General features: G+C 34.8%; 1 protein-coding gene across 3 annotated transcripts in view; it reads left to right on the forward strand.

The window, feature by feature from the left end:
- LOC142986133 (carboxyl-terminal PDZ ligand of neuronal nitric oxide synthase protein) overlaps positions 1–22,629 on the forward strand; it is a 122,861-nt gene that overhangs the window by 32,414 nt on the left and 67,818 nt on the right. For all 3 annotated transcript variants that reach the window (XM_076134414.1, XM_076134412.1, XM_076134413.1), the window contains exon 2: positions 2,581–2,858. In XM_076134414.1, coding sequence (XP_075990529.1) covers positions 2,652–2,858 — 207 coding nt within the window. In that variant the 5' untranslated portion in view covers positions 2,581–2,651. The remainder of the gene's footprint in view (positions 1–2,580; positions 2,859–22,629) is intronic.

The raw sequence follows: 22,629 nt of genomic DNA on the forward strand, positions 1-22,629 counted from the left end.
CCATTGATCTCTTATCGAGAAAAATGCCTATCCTTTATCCCAAAAGATAAAGAAAGAAAAATATATTTTTCTAGTATAATAAAGTTAAGATACTAGAGCTGCTAAGACGTCTAAGGATTTGCTTTCGTCTCGCTTATACGAAACCAAATAATTCCAGTGGGATTAATGGTTAAGAAATTGTCGAAAATAACGTCTTTGTCTGACATCGATAAAATATTAAATATTTTGTTAACTTACTCTTTGAACGATTAGACGAATAACATTTAAAACGTTAATTTTTGAGTTTAGGAAATTTATCATTGTGACATGAATGCATATAGATACGCATGGAAAGTTGATAAATATTATATAATACATATTTAACGTTGAACATTATCTAGTATAAATATCTCCAGTAAAGAGCCTCTCTTTTATTTCCTCTAAATGATTTATGTTCGTTTTCCTTTAAATATCTCATCGTTCTACTGTCTCTATGGCGACAACAATCTTCCTGATATACCGAGATTCAAGTTTATCAATCGAATATTGGATTATCCGCCGAAACAGAAGAATATTTCGTTTAAAAACTAATAAAGTTCCTTGCAATATCACAATTGAGTCACGATTACAATAAATGTTACTTGAATTTATTTCTATACCGTTCGACTTTTACATTTCATATTTTTTATGATACTGTTCAATTTGTAGCTTTCAATAAATAAAACATGTCTTTTTTCTTATTTCAAAGTAAAAATGACTTCAGTAAATGCTACATTGGGTCGAGAATCATTACTGTTAAGTTCTATAAGAGTATTCTGATGATCAAACCCTCTGCTCTGGTTAGTTTATTCGTATTTTATTTACTTTATACGTAATTCTAATTTACACGTAACCATGTTGTATCATAACTATAAAAACATCCTATTATTATATCAATATCCATTCTCAGTTCTGTAGAGCTACTCAAATTTCAAACATTTAAGTGATTCAATAAACACAAGTGAACTGTCGGCGTAACAACTTGAATAACACGTAGTACCTCAATTTACGTGAAGCAAACCAAAGCAAAACTAATTAATATTCCCCGACCATGATTAAGAAGCAAGCAGTAACTTCTCAATCGCTCCAGTTAGTTAAATGTTCGACAGCCGAGTCGTGAGGGCGCGACAACTTTGCGACACCAACCGGCAACGGCTTGATAATGAACCCGATCTTGAAAGTATACTGAACTCTGTCAATGATAGTTTTTCGGTATGTGTAAGTTTACGTCACATTAATTACACCTAACTATGATATTTTATGATACCGTTATGATTGCGTTAATGCATCAACCCTTGCTTGAAGTTTATACGTTTCACGGCAATTAGTATACAGGTTATCAATGATCTAGTGTTTTAATCCATAGGTACTTCTGTTCGAAATTGTTTGCATAAACCACATTTGTATAAATATTTTGTGATACAACTTTGGACCTTGTTTGGATGTGTGTACTTCGCAAATATTGTCAGATAAACAAATGATATAAATATTAGTATTACATAATGATTGATACGAACAATTATAATTGACCCATGAATACATATGAAATTTCAATAACATAGTGATGATTTATTATGACGTTTATTCATAGCCGCTAAACACAATTAATGCGGTTTTCTCATTTTCCGCATTGACATTCATTGTGATTTATAAACCTGGTTTTGTTAGGACCATTGACCTGAGGTCAATTAATATATCGTCAATCAACTATTAGGTATATTATTCTTATTTCGTATAAATATGTATTCATAAACCTAAACCAGTTCTAGAGAAAATCATTAATTATACTAAAAACTCTCAATTTAGGGGTTGGAATATAAAATTTTCTCAAACAGATATTATATTGCCTAGTTCTTCACTAATGTACAAATTAATGAGGCATATTATAAATAAAACTATATTATAATGTGTTACTTTGCGACATATTTATAATTAATCAATAAGGTGTATGTCTAATTAGTTCATTGAATTAGTTACTCTAAAAAAATTAACAGTCATGTCAGTCAACAAAGAGTTTTTGATCGACTTGGACACATTGTTATATTTAAGTGGCTTTGCTAACACTTCAAGCTAAAAGACTCTTGTTATCACTCCTGTACGATGTTATTGGCATATATCGATGAGATGTACACACAGATACCACGCGTGGTCATCCGACTCATTCGGCAGTTGACAGCGGGCGTGAGTGACGTCAGCGTCGAGAGCCAGAACCCAAGAAGTGTCCCGTCGTCAGTTAATATTGATTGGCTGGCTGCAGTCCCGTCCACATCGTTGACCCTAATAGAGCCCATTAGACGAACTTATTGTGAAAAATACAAAGGGGATAGATTAGTATGTGTGTTATGTCAACACGTTTGCGGACTTGAATTTGTTAGCGTTCTCATAATAGCACAATACCCCTTGTTTTGGTGGATTTCACGTACGGTTTCTACTGAAATGACAATGAAAGTGGAGAAAACACCTATTAGCTGAAAAACTACTCTTCCTTGAAGCTATTTTCACTAAAATAATATGTTATTTCATCTAGAAACATGTTTATAATGAAGTCCCCTTTTGTTTCAGGTGACGAAACTTTATTAAGGATATCTCGGAACCCGGTTTTGAGTATGATGGCGGTTCTGTAGAGCGCCTCAATGTTTAGGAGAGGGTACAAGACTCGTTACTTACGTGTGGTGCTAAAGGCGAGGACCTGGAAACGGGTGCCGATGAAGTTGCTAAAGTGGGGTAGGAAGATGCCATCAACCAAACAATACAACCTGGTACCGAACGATGAATACGACACCAGGATCCCCTTGCATCCTGATGAGGCGTTCGAGTACGGAATCACCTTCCAGGCTAAGGTAAGAAACATTGTGGATTTTAAATAGCAATTTAGAACGGTGAACGTGAGCAAAATAGAACCCGAGATTGACGTCGGTGTAACAAATTGGTTTGCGGTCAAGGATATCGATGAGTATAAAGGTGAAATGGTAATGGAATGTTATTCCATTAGTCGCGAAATTACACTTAGTCCTGAAGGAAACAGTCGGTACAAACCAGCCAAATTTCTATTATACGATTTCCGTTAATCGTGTTTAAAATATTCGAATCGCATTTATTTCGCTCGGAATTAATCAATTACATTTGATGTCTGTATTTAGAACTTAATTTATTTTTATAAATTGTCCGTGACTTTGATTACATTGAACAGATTTTTATAAAACGCCACTGTAAAAATGGAATAACATTTTCCTAATAAGACAACGGTCTGCCGTAACTCGCAATCTGGTGCGAGTGCATTGCAGAAAACAAACCTCTAGCCCAGATAACAAGCTAGTTGAATTAGATGTTATGGCTCCCGATAAGGATGCCACTTTTATTTTATATAAATAAAAGGGAACAATTCAATACGAATGGAAGATCTTTCACTCGTAAAGATAAGTAACTTACGACCTTTTTGCAATAAAACCGGTACCAATTTTTATTTATTGAGAGGAGGTATACTACGTATATAAATTGGCGCGGTGTGTATGTAAATCTGAATCTTAAATTAAGGTTATGCAAAATTCGGAATATAATATATACAGTAGCAGTACGAAGGTGCACAGTAAATCAAATTAGAGACGTCTGTTGAAGTAAACTATTTGAACATAATAATTTTTTACCTGAGCAAAAAGTACTTACATTCATGTTTAAAAAATAATTTTCATAATTACCTTCATTATATTTGATCTGGAAAATAAGTGAATATAAACAGAACGTAAACCAAAGCTACAGTAGCTAATGAAGAAATCGCATTACCTTTCTATTTTGCACATGACATTAACATTAACATTAAAGCTTTAATTGCTACTAATGGATGCTATCCACATTTAAAAGCGTCGTTTCATTATAAATTATCCGTTATTTAAAGCAGTATGGTAGGTATCATCGGTCGCGTTCCATTGAATATATATTTCACCATCAAAGCCTGAAAACTTTCGATAAAAAGCGTTGTGTGAATGAAAAAGCTTTTTGATACTGTAAAAGGCTATCTCTTAAAAAGTCGCGTTTTATGATACATTTAATAAAAAAACCTTACTAGCCGAACGATATCACAGAAACCACTTTTAAACATTTTGGTTTGAATTGGCCTTCATACTATTCACATAAAATATACAGCGCCTAATGCTGCGTGAAACTGATATTTTCAGCGATATAAGTTTTGGAATGAAATACGAATAAAGATTACGAACTATTCAATCAGTATTCACATTGAAAATGTAAGTGGAGCCCAATTTTGAGTGGCGAGAACCTCGTGGCAAGTAACCTGAAAGTCACCCTATTCGGAGCAAAGCAATTTCAAATTCAATTAATGTTTCCACTCCGACGAATCGAGATTTTTGTTTCACTTTTAACAATTGTGTAAAGAAGACAATAAATTTTGATTTGGTTGAATGACGCCTTTGTATCACCATTACTTAATTTTGATTAATTACAAAGAACCCGCGTAAGTTATAAATCTTTAAGCTGTTTCTCTTGAATTCTGCATTAAATAATTTCTAACGCTACTTTTTAAACAATTAATTTGTTGGGAGATTTTGCGTAAACTAACATGCCCAAAACTGTCAAACTTAGTGATTAAAATAAAAAACAGAAAATAAGAGAAATGGCTGCGCATAAAATGGCTCGAGGCCAGAGATAATAATATGACTGGATATTGCTATATTATCTCAACGAAAATTATTTTAAAATAAACTTAAGCATATTTTTCTAGAAAGTATTGTTTCTGAATATTGTTTTATTCATTATTCGTTTTCTTTTTATTATATAAAGAAATGATCAGAAAATAAAAAGCGTATCGAATAAGGTTTGAAGAAAGTAGTAAATAAAGTTAAATAAGTGTAACATGGCACATTTATGCTCAGCCACGTTCTTTGGGTGGCTATATTAAGTGTACGTAGGGAGGTAACGTATCCGCACCCGGCCTGTCCGCCGGAGCGGCTTCCTAAGCCAGGATTACCCTGGCTTTGTCGAGTTGTTCCCTTGCCTCTCTATGTCTTCTTTACACTACAAAAAGGTTATCTCAATAGAATCTCGCTGTGGTCACAGCAATACCCGTACTAACAATTTAATAGAACGGTCCGTTACCAACGCTCCTGCACATTCTCCAGTCTACCTGTAACCGTGAAGCGTTGATAATATAATTATATAGCATATAAAAATTGGGTCTGTGTAAAGAGGTTCGCACTCGGCAGAGGCTCTCCATTCAAGTGAGGGTACACAATAAGGTGGACACAAAGAGCCTATTCATTGAATTGCGCTTACAACAACGCGTCGCTCGAGGATCTGTTAAAGTTAGGGTTCCCGGACTGTTCAGGGTCAAGGTATAACAATTTCATACAAGACTACCGCATAAGAGCTTCCACAGAGAACAATGAGGTAGGTAGTTTTTCAAGCATCTACCTTTTTGCTTATAAAAATATTCAGTCACTGTGATCATTTATCTTTTTTAAGTACGTTCAAATATTTCAGGAGCCTAGTGTAACGATGACGTAGTTGCCCTTTCTCCCAACAAGTATTACGTTATTTAAAAATGTACACGAAGTTTTTATTACGCCGTAATATCAATACAAAACCAATTTATGACTAGGATGCCTCTCCCCTTGGCTCAAAACTTTTTTTGTATTGTTTATGTAATGTTATTTGTAATTTACGTGTATTTTTTCATTTCACTTGTGTATCATGTGCCATAAGTGCCCTTTTATGTCAAACAAGCCTAGTTTAAATTATGAAATTGAAGTTTCGAGACAGGTAGTATAGCTTTGGATTAAATTTGTTTATGTTCAAACTCGACGGTCACTAAGTAATTCACGCACTGACACTATTGGAAGATTGGAACATGTATAGAGCCATTTCGGATCTAAACTTTGTAATTGAAATTCAGATCGCCATTGACGATTTAGTATTCTATTTATTGTTTGTTGTATTAATAACTTTGCGAATTTGAATCTTCTTTGTGAATAAAACAGTCACAAATCGCATTTTTCAAAGTAAATTAGTTCGAGTTTACAAATTCAAGTAACCTACGTAGGGCTTAAACCTCTCATAAATTTTTATCTTCGCGGCATTCTGGAATCCTCTAGATTATTCCCACGAGAAAAATAAACATTTTTACCTTTTTATCTTCAGATTATCCGAAAGAAGAGTTTTGTGAATATATTATAATGTATATACTGATTACGTTTGGCGAAGCAGTGAATAATTCGAAGGATCGATAGGTTTACGAAACTCGAGTGCTTGGTGACAGATTGGGCAATTTGTCCATTGTGATTGACAGCACCGATCACCGTCTGTGTGTCGCTGCGACGATGTAAATATAAAACATTATCGGAAAACGATTTCGTACCAATATCCTCCACTAGTTAGACATATGTAAAACTGTTTCATTTACATTTGGTTCAGCAAAGCTTTGTAGCTACTGACATGAATTAAATTCCTTTGCACCGCCGTGACGTTGAACTAGCTCTAGGTATTTTTGTGTCCACTTTTATTTAGGTACTTAAAATACTTGGTGGTGTTTATTCAAGTGGATGATATTCTGGGAATGTTTTTAAAGTCAAAGAAACTCCGATTTTGCGTGATTACTAACTATGACTGCAGTCAAAAGCGAGTCGAAATCTCGGATTGGATATTAATTAATATGTTTTTTATCGGTATGAATCCGAATCTCTTGACTGTTATCCTGTCACGGCCGGCAAAAAATACAGTTATCTATCTACAGTTGCACTATAGCATACTTTTAAAAGCTATGTATAATAATAAATGAAAGAGAACTAGTATTTTAGGCAATATAGCTCTCGGTCAACTGGGCATTAATAATTCATTTTGGTAAAAGCTTTAAATCAACGTTCAGCATAACTGGCAGCGTAGCGTTTCATTCCCGTCAAGTACCTACACACTTTAGCTTAGACTATTGAAATGTAATACGGAATTGAATGTAGTACGTAAAATGTAATACGGACAGATTCCTTTGATTTCACCCACGAAAACATTTTTAAAACATAACACAATAAGACAGAAACAAATAAACTAATAATCGATTCAGTTATGACGGTGTTAAGGTAGACCCTGCGATCAAATTTAACTTTCATAGACAGTGAAACCACTATTTGTTCGCAATAATAGCAGTAACCTTACCGAAACGGTTATGACGTTTCAATGGACCTCGAAACAAGTACCTGACCTTGGGAAGAATATGATGAAGACAAATGGTCCCGACATATCGGCTCAGGCATCAGGGTCGCTATTGTTGGCTTTTATAATAGAACTTTGAACGCTATTAAAATTATTATCAGTTAGTTTTCAGTGCCTCGATTCTCTACTACTATCGACTACCGACAACCGAACTGTCATCGCGAAATTTTGTATGAAAATCTGATCAGCCCCTCTGACGGGTGTCGTAGGAAACATTTTGGCAGTACATTCTAAATGTCAAAATTTCGATAGCTAGCCGGTTGTCGGTAGTCGATACTGGTAGAGAATCGAGGCACAGGACCCGTAGTAATAGTCAGTACACTCGTATTCAAAATTGATCGATGAAGATGCCTAACACCTTATAGCCACGACAAAAGTAATGTAGACGTCGAAAAAAAGAACCCTAGCAATAAAATTGTCTGAATCAATTTGACACTGGACAGGCAGATAGAACGTAATCTTTCGCACAATTGGAAACCCACCTTCTTTGAAAGCCTTCTTTAACAAGTAATCTAGATTATGGTATCATGTTTTAGCTGTTCATAGCAGCCATCAACCTAATGTCAAATTTACACCTTATAAGAAGATTTTCATAAGTAACTACTTAGCAAATTATAATTCAGTGTATGTATGTAAATTGAAGATCAATAGCAAGTTTGATATTTTGTATTACTGCAGCAGCCACAAAACGCGGCCTCATCACACACGGTTCAATTTGGTTTCGCTGCACTAACAAAGCAACAAGAGAGTCATTAGTGCATTTCACAAACGTGTTAAAATCATAATTGAGGTTGATGCGTGTAAACTAGGAATAGGAGTGTTTTCCGTGGTGCTACCTTTAAATACATCTTAACATAATTTTTCAATAAATTTCTTAAATGACCGTAATGAGAAAGTGATGAAATTTAGAGGCTTTGGTATTATTATTTACATAATACCATGAAAGTATCTAAAAGATGAATACGATTGTACTCTTTCTTTTGCTTAAATGAACTTGTAGTTGCTGATTACTCAGACAAAAAGCGAATTGTCTTTGTCACTGAAAGACAGCTTTGCCGTACCACTGCCTGTCTGTTTCACCATGCAAAAATGTCCTGATATTCTTTATCTTCATCTTCGACTTAAATATATTTTTAAAGTTGAGGATTAGTTCTCGTGACAAACTTCTCGCCGATAAAGTGTTCTCAAGTCCTCTTGAGCTCGAAGATTTCAAAGCAACAGCAACTTTAATGTACTGTAGATAAATATTTTCTAAAACATATACGATATTTTCAATATTTATTTTAAATTGACTAGTTTTCGGATTTATTTGTTTTAGGTTTAGTATATTTATATTTAACTTGAATTTGGTCAGCCCATGTCATTGGTATTAGCTGAAAACACGCAAATAACCTCGCTCAAAGGGTTCTGTTAAAATGATCATAGTTGTTGGAATTGTAGATTCACCTAGTAGTGTTAAATAGAAATCAAACAAATATACAGTAATATTATGTATCTACGTAAAAACTAGGGCGTTAATATGAAAAAGTGATGAAAAACTGCATCCATTAAGAGTAGAAATTTTAAACCCTTTTCACCCTATCTTCGTTATTTTTGACGCATAATTATAAACTTTAAAAGAAATTTTATTCAACTTACTGGAACCCGCTTTTGAGCCAGGCGAATGTAAAAATTGTGCCCAAGGGTTCGTTTCTCGTATCGGGTAAAAGTTTAATACATTTAATAGGGTTACTTGGATACGGCTGGGAGTTCCGATAAATTTTGTTATAAAGGCTCATGTTCCACATCATTAACACCATAAATTATTATTATTTTCGGCCCGTAGATAAAAATTAATACCATATTGGTATTATAAATCTATCAAGTGACGGTTATTGTTACAATTTACGTTATATACTTAACCAAACTGTTCAATGGTACTTGAATTCAATGAATTGTGGTGATGGGATTGTGTGCATAACTTTAATTGCAATAATGTATAAGTGGAATTTTTATAATACATGTAATAGAAATATATTGCAAATAGTAAACAATTATAATTTGACTAGTTGAAACGGTCCACTTATGTACCATATCCCTGCTTTTTCATAAATCGCATGCAGTAGGTATTAATTAGGGGTAGTAGTACCTCAGAGCTCGAAAGTGATAACTAGACTGCCTCCTACTACTAAATGAAAAGCTTTTAGGCGAGGCCTCTCCGTTGATTACTAGGCCACCTGCATCCCGAAGACGCATAGAGCAAATTATATCCCATCACATGACATATATCATGCCAACACAATTTTGTAGTCAGAGCTTAAGTTAGACGTATAATTGAGTTGGTATTACGATGACGTGTACCAGTTCAAGCAAAAGTTAGTTTAAGATATAAATGAGATCGCAATTTATGTTGTAGGTTTAAAACGCAATTGAGATAAATATATAACATGTAAATAAGATAAATCACTGAACATGTTTACAATAATCGTCACGTAAAATAACCTCACTTATTTTTTGAGTGAACTATAGCCCAAGTTTTTCACTTCCCCAAAGCGGAGTATTCTCAGAAATCCCCTTCGCGGTAGTTTTTCACTTAGCTCGTGCCTTCTTTTGCCAAACTTTTATATTAGATGACGAGAAAAGTTTCAACCACCGTTGTTACCCAGCACTATTTCTTGATTCGATTTTGATTATCGATGTTTTTCTTCTAAACGTAAACCGATAAAATAAATTGGAGGTTCAGTTCGGTTTCGAGTTTACATCTATTGTTTTATACAACTGAGGAACCGTTTTGAATAAATCCTATATGATGCGTGAAAGCGTAGTTTGTTTCACATCCAATAACTTAAACTGGTCGGCCGGGACGGAAGTGCGATACTGCAGTAAGCCGGGGAGTTGGTTGAACATATGTTCATATCAGCAACAGATCGTTAGAGTGTAGCGTCTCTACCATGTAGAGAATATTGGAATGCGAAGACGGCCGACTAGCTCGCAACAATACCGGACTGTGTTATCGAGTTAGTGTCGAGTGCGAGTCAAGGCAGAGGAGTGACGTCGCGTAGTGGACGTATAGTCGATACAATCCGGTGGTCGTCCAGCCGTTAACCATTCACCCTCGCCACGGAAACGGTCTGTGTATACATACCCTTATCTACGTATAACACACCCTATATTCGCTGCTGGGAGTTTTATGAGCGTAAACTTGCGTTGAGTATCGGGGTTATCTCTTGGGTGTATATGACTAGTAGTAGTACATGGCCACTCGACGCATTCATTCCTGAAGCACTAAAGCACTCTCCATGCTGCTATAAAACCTTTCAATGGTATGTCCATTTTCCTTTGTCTATTTTTTGTTCAAAGGTAAAATATTGGATCAAAATACTAAAACGAAAAATGTTTTTCTTTTCTATATACATCTACATGTTCATTTTTGCCAAAACGATATTCACATTAATGGTATTATCTGAAAAATAAAGCTGGGCCCGAAGTAAATAATTTTCAGCAAAAAAGCATAATATACTGAGACAGTTTACGTAATATGGCTTCTAGCGATATCCAAAAAATAACCGCATAATCCCAGATGTTTCTTATATTCTCACAAAATTCAGTGTCAACTATTTCCATTTTTCCACGTAACATTGTTATCTGGCAACTTTCTCCCGAGGGAGGAGGGTTCGCAAACAATTCACCAATCGTTAGCGTCACATGTATTTACATACATTTTATACATATTTGAACTGACAGTTCAATCTATTTCGTGATGTTGAACGAGTCTAAAACGGGGATAACCGCCTCGTATGTCTGCTGAAACCTACCCTTGTTCTCTTGTTCGACCTATTTCTATAAATTATGCTTATTACAGAATGTACAAGTCAAGATAGACATTCGTGTTCTAATCACAATACAAAGATGTTTGTTTGAGGTCGTACACCGTCTTATTAAAAATAATATTTAGACTATAAATAGACGAGTAAATAGGCTGCGAGACTGTTATACTTATTCCAGTCCATTACTTTTGTTTGAAAATAAAATAAGGTACATTTGCTTTTCTGTATTTATATTTTCTAGCAATATACAGTAGTCACTGAGAGAGTTATAAGTTTCAACAGTTACAATATTCTTAAATTACACACGTACTAGTTAAGATATTCTTATAGCAGTCAACATTCACTCGAAATGTTAGCCAGATGCTTTCAATTTCTTTTTCTGCAGATCAAAGCAAAACATTTACTTGGAGACATTGAGAAAACTAGTTTTTATCTTGGCAAAGGAACTAGTAAAAAGTTTTCAGTGAGTGTAGACTGTAGATGTTACATATAAAGTAGGTGTGTTCTGTAGAGCACTTCATTACGCATACATTGTATATTAATGTTAAGAGTTTCGGGGTATATGTTTCTTGGCACCCGACTACTGGCCAGCTTTTTGAAAAACCACCCGCAACGATCCTGTACATAATTTCCATTCGAAACTTATTCAGTTGTAGCCATTTTGTTCAACATAATTATAGTAACCCTATAGTATTCTTTAAAGAGAACGAGTTGAATACGGAAATCGAATAAAATAAATAATGTTCAAAGCCTAGATAGCGACTGTACCATCAGACCGGAACAACGCTCGAGAGAGTTATTGTTTTGTGGAACCTTACACTAGTTTAGAACAGATTATATTGCTCATGGAACGTCTCTAAAAACTTTTATCTCAATATAGTTACAATAATAATATATACATCGTGGATAGGTATCTTCAACTCCATGTTTTTACCAACGACACAGATCTATAAAAAAAAATTCTCAGCAGGTATCTCTTTAATAATTTGAAGCCAGTTTTTATTCGTAATAATCTAGACTGTAATCTATTTATGAAACATCCCGGCTTAACAGCCTAAATGCCTTTCAAGTTGCACTTAACCTTCGTAGCGCCCACCCGACCTATTTAAAAATATTACGTTACTCATTTAATTTTTCATATTGCTGACATCTCTGCTGTCGCTACGTTAATTGCATAAATTTATATTTAGCATTAATTTATGAAATCGTTTAGGGAAAATAAATTGACGGGTAAATCTCGGAGCTTTTAATTTATTTACCTACTCTCCTACTTTTAGAAGCGCGTACCTTTTTCAGTGATTTGAAATGAACGGAGAGGTCAGGTAACACGTCAAGTAGTCAGTGCTGTGATTGGTGGCCGTTCACCATCATGCCAAATTGTGCGTGTGACGTGATTTGGAACGCCGCAATCCTTGTTGGTCCAGATAACTAATGGCTCTTAATCCGGATGGCTGTCCGCTGCGATGGTAGAATCGAATCACCAGACCAACATCTAGTGCCTTATGCATTTTCAACCATAAAAATTATATTGACTACAAAATATAGCAGGATTTTTCGAAACAAAACGTTACATACTACGCACTGTATGAAAATATTTCTCATTCTATACTCGTCGCTAGCATTGTTGTTGCTGGATTTCTTCGTGAGCGTTCATGTTTCCGTTACATGACGTGATATGTCCAATGGAACTCACTTCTATATAGAACACGTCCTCAATGCTCAAAGTACCTACTGTTTATTGGCTCAAGGTAGCTCCAAGATATGTATGACATGACATCAAACAGATGTAGCCTCTAATACAATTGTACCTAGAGAGAGGTCTATGAATGTTCGTAAGCTCAAATTCGATTAAGGGCCATACTCTGCATTTTGGCCCAAATTCTATTTCAGCGCTGATCTACCAATGAAACGCAAACATTGGACAAGTCGGGGCGTGCAATTTCGTGGATAGGCCCAGTACGATATTCCAAGCAATACATAGGAGAATGTTTGCATCTGCGGAGAATGCGGTACCATAATATAAGTCGGATCAGTATCGGCATGTTGTCTAGGAATATGCAGAACATGGTGCATGTAATACCTTGCCCCGAACACGACCTAAATGCTCCTGAAGTGTGTAATCTAATATTGGCTGAACATCCTCCTTGCATTTCTTTTTGATGCTGAGCAGTAACGGCTGAAGGGTAAAATGAATTATACGGTAGTGTTTAATAGGGTTACCAAGGGTCCGCGTGTCTCCTAGTTTGCGCGTCCTTTGTACGTGATTCATTTTTGATAAACCCTTGCAATGTTCGCATAATTATACCTACTTACTTATCCTTATTTCAAAATGCTAAACACATATGATTACACCCGACATTTGTTTTCGGAAGAGTCAGGGATCTACATAGTTTATGTTATCATACTTAATTGAAAATGGTTTTCAAAAATACTGAGATTTTCCCTAAGCTACAATAATTTGTAAAAGTTTATTTTTCATTTGTAGTCTCAATCACAATAAAGAAGGATGAAAAATATTTCGGTTCGGAACGCTGCAGGCGAAACAAGTAAATTGGAAAAGAATGAACTGTTATAAATATGACGACATTATTGTTTTCATTTAATTTTCCAATATTGTGAAGGTTTCTAAAACATACATTGACCTTCACATCAGTTAGGTTGTGTTGAGCCGACAGGTTTCAGAGGATTAGGGAACCCTGTTGCTCGCGTATAAATCTGTTTGCATGGTCTGTGTGACCTCGCACTTATGTAAAAGTGAAAAGTTTCAATATAAAAAGTTATGCCTAATATTTGATGTTCAGCGATACCTTGACGTGGCCGTGTCTTTGATTTTCTTAATGACGGAATTTTTGACGGTCATAGTGGTACATATCTCAATCAACAAAAATACTTTTGTAGTAATTCAATTGTCTTTGTGTTGGATATGTAGTAGGGTAAACAGAGTGGTGCTTGAATCAATACATTCCGGAGGTTGGCCACTAGACTCCAGCTGAGGACCGTTGTGGCTGTACTGCCTCGACCGCAACGCCCACCCAAACCTTTGCCGTCACCAACAAAAGAACCGTATTTAGGGCTCAAGTTACTTTACTAATTGCGCATAAATTATTTTAAGGAAGAAGAGCTTTTGTGAGAATTGAAAGCAAGTTAAATGCATTAAACACACATACTCCTTTGACAATATTTTTATGTTTTTAATGTACTGTAAGTAAAGTAAATCGAAATTGAATCGAAACACAAATGTTATGTGATTCATTAAATTAAAAAATAGTTAATAGAGGTAACACACCAATACAGAAAATCCGGTTGTTCCAGTACGAGGTTTTTAAACCCAAAGTTTCCTACACTTACTTCGCACAAGTTTCTAACTTTGATCCTATCTAATCAAAGTATTAAGCTTTCATTATAAAACAGAAGTAAATATTAAATATGAAAAGTCTTACAAACGAATTAAAACGGTTTAAACTGATGGCGTAATATTGTAATTTCCCTCCGCGTTTTAACAATACTTAGTTTATATTCTTAATGCCGCGAAGGGTATTAAAAATTCTTTGTAAAATTTAATGTTGATTTTGGTTGGCTTGCCCCATTATGTTTTTATAAGACAAAGAGTACGCTGTCAAAAGTGTTCACGGTTTAATTTTAAATCAAGTTTTCGATTCCCCGTAATGTTCTATAAAACAGGAAGTAAAGAATCTAATTTTATAACGAAGAATAAGTACGTGATTTGCTTACAGGATTGTCGGTTTTATAGCGATGACGATTATGCGAACATATATTATGGCTATGAATAAATCGTCAAGTATTATCATGATACCAATTATTTTGCAACTCGAAGCAAACATAGATTATAAAACTTAGATCGCTCAAACTGAGAATGTTGCAGTCCCAATTGTCGTGCTAATTATTATCGCTTAAAATGGGAATCTGAGATCACCTCACATTTACGTGATTCATACACAACGAAGTTTGTTATCATTCAGATACCATGCCATGTTCGTTTCAAATAAAATTGACCCGGTTGGATTCTTAAGAACACCTGTTTCCGCTACCTTATTTGCAACAAATGAAATCGCCTTATTAGCTATATATAATTACGTAAATCGAACACCTGCAATGTGTGTCACTTTCCTGTAATTCTAACCTACATCATTGTATATCGGATTTGTTCGCGATGACTAAATATCTACCTTTGTATGGACATTGAATCGTGGGAATTGTTTATTGTGATGTTCAACTGCCATGTCAAGTTTATTGGTATTGCTTTTGCGTTCAAGATATTTCACAGAAACCTTGTTGTCAGCGAAGTGTTAATGGAATCATCTGCAGTGTCGAGTGTCTTGTTAATTTTAGCGGTGTCAATGCGAAACATCCTTTCGATACAAGATTACGTGTGGGCGGCACGAGGCTTGAATACAGAGCGTTGAAGCGGGCAAATAGTGAGAGTTCAGAACTCGGTGGCTCGGTGCCTCAGTACTTCGGTAGGAAGGACATTGGAATGCTTCGCTATCGTCGTATTTAAATGCCGAGCTGTTCGTCCTTACGTGCCGCATTACAAATACTCCTTGGTACAATCAATAGATGTCTATTTCCGATTTGTAGGAACGCGCTTTGTTGTCGTAGTTGATTTTACGTTACGAATTCAATGACATTCTGTTATCTTGAATATTTGGCGTTTATTTATACCTTAACTTCGTTTTGTTTATTTTGCGAAGTGGCGTGACTGACATAGATCTGGAATTTACAGCATATAAACAGGATCGTAATCTAGTAACTTTTATATATTGGTTTATATTACCGTATATTCTTCTCTTACAGCGTCTAGTGCCATACAACTAAATTCACAGTATCAAACCGTGCCTAAATTCGATGACATATTCAGATGCGACTATTCTGAATTTGAAGGCCTCCGGAAACTTAAATAGCAGAAGGTTCGTCGTCTAGACAGTATATTAATACTGCCCCTCATATTCATTTGCCTTGTCCCATTTTTGACCAAATCTGTAAGTCGTCTCTTGCAACAACAAATGATACGAACTTTGCAGGATATATGAGGAAAACTACAGAGTTTTGCAGTGTGTTCAAGAGAGGGAGCTTGTCAATATTTATCCTGCTGTATTGAAGTGTATGAAACGTGTTCGCAGGTGAACCTTTGGTATTAGTATTAGATAACTTGATGCACTCGGCGGTGTAACTACCCAACTAGCTCAACGAAGTTTGATTTACTTAGATAGGTACATTCAGTGTAAAGTTTCACGTTAGGTGTTCAAAGCCTTTGATCTTATTTGTCTAAATAGATAATAATAAACGATACTGCATAGCTATGTTTTAGAAAATATGGATTTAGACGAGCGAACGAAGCTGTCATTATCATTAGCAGTGATCGCCGCGCGCTAATGTTATTTATAGTGTAAAGTGTATCAAAAATTATATCTATAGCCCAAGTAGGTGTTACTATAATAAGTATGTACAAAACTAAATTTAAACAGAAAGTCCCCATCCCACAAGAAATAACCTATCTCTGCGACCGAAAGCTGTATGATCCTTTTCACTGAGATTTATTTTAGGGCCTTACTTTAAATTCGTGTAAATTTTAGTGACGTTTTACCTCGGCACAAAGGGTAGTCGTTGACCAGTAACAATTTGCTCGGATTACCATAAATTAATATATTATCTGCGCTATTAGATTACCTTTAAACGTTTAAGTAAAATTTATTACATCCCAGATTTATATTATTATTGTATAGGATCAGTTTGTTTGTTCATATATTATCAACTTTATTGAACTGTAATTATATATTTGTACGTTTATAACGATCGTAAATTCGTTTGATTTATAATTAATTCTACTAATACACCTACTTTCCATGAAAATAAGTTTTAACGTACAGATTGAATTTCGTTAGATGCGATTGATAAAGTGTCGCTAAAATGGCACCTCGTTTAAAAATACACCGTGATTTAATTTTTCACCTTGAGGCGCGACGCGGCATGTTCCTAAATTTCCCCGATTCAAATTAAAAAGCTCTGAAGATGTTATCCTGGTGCCTGATACGGCACGTCTTCCTTGAATTATCGAATACCTTTCTCTTTTTTAAGAGCCACTTTGCTCTCTTCGCGTTCGCCGAAGCTTCAAAACTCTCTAGTTTATCATTACCGTCGTTTTACCTTTTCTAAATATATCTAAAAGGTATAAAACATTCGCCGAGCTTTTTTTAAATAAAATATTCATGCTCTAAAAGAATGAAATAAGATAAATTAGAATGTAGGGTGGTTTGAAACTATTAACGCCGTCGCTGATTAAGCACGCGGGGCTTTATAAGATTCGTCGTAGCGTAAAAATGGCTATGCACTGAAAACCGCTGAAAAGACAATAACGCGATCGCGGCGCATTAACGCTCGTTAGCACGTTTCATTTTGCTTCTATGCATTTTTCACTATAATTAAAAGTTTATCAATGTTGCGACAGTAAGGCTTTGTAACTTAAATCCACCCTTGTTGATAAATTATTTTTGGTTAATGAGCCCTGTTCATTTCAGTCGGTCAGTGGTGAAACACAAACATGTAGAGAATATTGGTTAAATAACGAACACGGGAATATATTAAAACTTTTATTCATTTTAATTAATGTTCGTAATCAACTGAAAATGTCGTCAACTTTCATGAGAGATAACAATGAATTCGGTTTTCAACTCAACGGCTTTTATTTATGAATCTTGCTTTAAATAATATTTGTTGGATTTGAACTTTTGTTTTTCTTTATAATGGTTGATTGTTGTAATTGAAATAAATGAGATGGTTTCATAAATTATTTTATAATTGATATTAAATATTTAAGGTTAATAACGCCGATAAGGATTGTTAGACAATACTAAACTCCAGTGGTATGGCCTCATCTAATTCTGATATTTGGATTTAATTAAACTGCAATGAGAACTAAGGTTAGGAATAATAGAGTTATACGAGTGAGGAGTAGCATGTTAAGTTCAGAGTATAGTTTCGTATGCCGCGTATAAGTTCTCAAGTCATAACCCTAAATAATGATTACGTTTTATGGCAAGTGTTGCATTTGTAGAACGTACACTATTGCAAACTGCATAAGTATAGAGACACGGCTTTCAAGGATGCAGCAGCAGAGGATGTTGGTAAAGGTTGCGATGGGAGGTTAGAAGAAAATAACAAAGCATATTTGAGGACGATGGTTGATTCAAAATGAGAGACGTTACATTTTATCGTTTGAGTACTACGATTAGTCTCAGCTATAGTACACACCCACCCTTAGACGGTGCCTAAATTGTCGGCGCGCACTTTGTTCTATTGTGCTTATCTCTCGGCTTGTCATCGCGTAATTTGAAATATTATGAACATCCAGATCACAGCCTTTGTTCTCATTCAAATATTCCTTTGTCTTAAGAAACTATTCACGTTAAGTGCATAATTTCAAATAGAAGAGTGCGCATGAAAAGTTAATTTCTCTTAAGACTTATTTAAGTAAATAATCTTAATGTCTATCATAATTATGTTTCATTGCAAACTATTAAATATGAATTGTTTTGAAAATTGCTTTGATGATGTTCTTAAGAAGCCAAGTGTATTTAGAATTCATTTGGTTACATAGAATAATAATATATGTAAGTTTCATTGGGGTACATGGTGGAAGACACAAGATGGAATAATTATTTTACTGGGTACCTAAGACTTAACAAAGTATGCGTGTTCGATATGACTCATAAGACAGCCAGTAGTAACTACATAGAAATAATAATTGTAAGATATTTTTTTAAATAAACCAAACCGCTAACTCACAGGTTGTGATGTTCCAAATTAAACAATATTGGTGACTGAGATTCGACCAAAGAACCGGCGCGACCTTACCAAGACAATGAAACATTAATTGCAATTAGTTGATCGTGTTATTTACTTGTTATTTATGTAGAAGCTTTCAAACTAAACAGAATATTGAAATTCTAGGGCAAACCAATTTACTATTACTCTCGTAACTATAAATTGTCATTTCGTTCGCTTTTAACTGTACATTCCTTAGAAATGCTTCAGTTTCAATTACTCTCCATGTAAAATAAGGTTCGTGCTTTAATTTAAATGACATAAATAAAATATTCACTTGGAACGAAACGTCGCTAGGAGGGGAATGAATTCAGACTACACGCATGAAGTTAATTAATTACAATCATCATCATTGGCCTAAATACATCTATTGCAGATGATTAAGGTGGTTAATTAATTACAATACATTATTTATAATTTAAAATCTCGGCTAGGGATCTTTTAAACTTGAGAAGGGTTAGTCTAATAGGCTACTAAACACCTAGAACAACATGTTTTTCAGGTGAATAGTGTTGCGTCAATTAATTTCTTCTGATACTAAACTTATCAGTAAGCGGCAATAAGTATCAATAAACAAAGCTCTGCTGAACACACACCACCACAATATACACTTTTCAATCAAATTGTCACAACACGAGTGCAGCCGATGGGTTCATCGATGCCCCCACATTACTTAGATATTCAAGGAGCGACCGGCAGATTGTGTGGTGATTATACAAGTACAAACCTATTGCCTAACAATACACAATAACAAATAAGATTCATCCTTAGTAACGAGTATCTTGTATATTGTTATGTGAAGTTGGGAAACATCTCGGGGCGGTTTCTTTGTAAAAGAAAAGTATTGGAAACTCTTTATTAACATGATTATGACGTACGTTTACATAATATTATGTTTGTATTGAAAATTCGTAATTAAGTTCCTTATTTCGAGAATATTATTGAATAATAATAAAAAGGAAGATAACTAAAGGTAGGAAAAGGACATAGGGATACATTGTAAAAGTTGAAAACAATAAGAGTAACGAATGAGATGTTTGGAAAGGTCACATATTGAATCGGCGTTAGGTAATTAGGAAAATAATGCGAGAGTAGCTTCTAGACTCTTCTTTTGTTAAAAAAGTGTTGTGCTTTGTTACAACCGTAAAATTTATTAAGTAAATATTTCATTACTTCAAACGACCGTCTTGTTACATAAGTTACCATATGAGTTATAGTAACATAATTAATCCGCAGATGGATAGTTCTCTCCCAAGTATACCGAGGTATGTGTTGTTATATTAGTGCGGACAAACATTCTTGTCTCAATCGTACATAATGTAGGAGACTGTAGGCCGCGCAGTAAGGCACGTTTTGCTTGAGTTATGTAGTAATTACTATGCTCGGCAGGCCGACTGATGATCGCGGTATGTTAGCGTTGCTCAGACTACACTCGTACGCTCTTTAGCTTTTTGTTCCAACACTTTCCTAGGATTTTATGTTACAAAAGTCTCATGAATATTTGGGGTATCATACAATTCATATTTTGTTAACCAAATAATTTTAAGCATAACTTGAAACAAATAAATCATATGAAATTAAATTAAATTCGCAAAAAGACTTATCACATTAAAGAATAGTATTCGGTAATATATCAAAGGCATTCCACTCTGTCACGTATTAAATATAAACCAATGCAAAATCCGACTGAACAGTTCAATTAATAATTTTCAGAAATCTGCCTCTGTCAAAGGAATGTCAATAAAACGCCCGTTTTTACATGTTATTTGTCTCCGGCTGCTTTCATGACGATTGTTTTACACTGACCTTGGCATATTTGCTTGAACTCATTTCACACGAGTCCTTATACAAAAGCTTGGACCAAGGATATAAAGGAATGTCGAATAAAACAGAGCGTTTTGGAATAAAATGCAGTACCGTAATATAAGTGTTTGTGTTATATTAGCTTAATAGCCTCTGGAGATCCCCACAGCGCTCATTGAGAGATGAAGTAGCGAAGCAACAGTACGTTCCCTTGTTACGGACTAATTATAATGCGTGTAAATGTACGAGAACATATTTAATAGAGCTCACCGAGTAGCGCCTACTCCAACGTAATATCTCATTTCACTGATATTTCCTGCTCTCCGAAACAACTGCATACGCGTCGTTATGAACCGAGCATGAAACTGTATAATTCTATTAAAATCATACCTCGGACCCTCTCGGCTACAGTTAAATTAAATTAATTTGCTCCACTTAATTTTATTTTGCGGAATATGTTACAAGTATATTTTTCTACAGAAACAACGCACATATCGCTTCTCTGTTGACTGTTGAACATTTCAGTAACATACTTATTTAGAGACAAAAAATACTGGTATATTGACTAGCTTTTACTAGGAACTATTTCTTTCTGCCCACAATTTTTTCAAGTTCCCGAGACTTGAATACAATCTACACTAAAGTAATTTCAGATGAGCCTGTCAGTCTTATCCTATTATTCTCAGATGGCTAGGATATTCATAAAAAGTTATGACGTAAACCCAAAGCTAGGGAACCGAGGAACTTTAAAAACAGATTAAGGATTATTGTCTCTTTCACTTAGGAAGTGTTTAGATATTATATCTTTAGATTTAAATAATTAAAATTATTCGAAATTCAGAGAGACTACTTACAAAAGTTTAAGGTGAAGACAAATGCTGAGACGCGGTATTGTAATGATGTACTAGATCTTTGTCGTATTCTGGTTAGTTAGCTCATCCATCTCCAACCACACCAGTAATAGGACTAATGTATCATCAAAGTAATGTATATTACTTACTTGCACCCACTAGGGTGATGTTACTTACCGTGCGTTAATATTCATAAGGGAACTTAGTTCCCAAACGGACAAAAGCTTGAATACTTGATTGAGGATCGCAAATATACATCATAATGTATAATTAATAACTTTCACTGTTATGTTTCGTACTAAACTTGTGTGATTCTGGGAAATATTCCTGATGCGGAAAATGAATGTTGTTTTTCACAACAATAATACGTAGCTCGTGGATGTTTCCGTTAAAATATTGTAAAATGGTTTTGTTGGTGGTTTTGTTTTCCTTTCGGTGTATTATAATTATTCTAGGCCAAACAATATGTGAAAAGTATTATGAGTTTCAAAGAAATAGAGAAAAATATATTTAATATTATTGTTTGAATTTATCATGGTAGGCAGACTAGGCAGATATTACAATATTGTAACCTAGATAACTAATGTCTTCTTTTAGTCGCTGTTGACTGTCCGTCTAGCGGCTAGCGGTTTACGTTTGTTTGTAATTTCGCTAATGGCCATGAAAGTCACTCGATGGTTGGAAGATCTAATTGGATCATCAACTCTACGAATCACGCAAAAAAACTGTTCAAAACAAAGAACCCTACAAGGCATTTGTTGATGCATTAGGAATCTAAGTTAAAATAAAATTGCGGAAAAATTGGACGAAATAAAGCGTTTATTCTAAAGGTTAATAAATTTGTAACAAATACGGTACGTTCATTATTATGAACCCTTTAATACCCAAAAGTTCGGATTAGATGATTGTAAATATTAGCGTTAGAACTCAAATGAATACTTAGTGTATTACTAATGAATGTAAATATTAAATTTACTTCGGCCGACACTAGAAAGGGTTTGTTGCGTGTTCTGTTATAGCTATGATGATAACTTTATAGTTGGGTTCCACTACGCGGAATTTTAGCTATTTCATTAGGTCCCTCAAAGTAGGGT

This window comes from Anticarsia gemmatalis, chromosome Z, assembly GCF_050436995.1.
Source record: "Anticarsia gemmatalis isolate Benzon Research Colony breed Stoneville strain chromosome Z, ilAntGemm2 primary, whole genome shotgun sequence".
NCBI classification, from domain to species: domain Eukaryota; kingdom Metazoa; phylum Arthropoda; class Insecta; order Lepidoptera; family Erebidae; genus Anticarsia; species Anticarsia gemmatalis.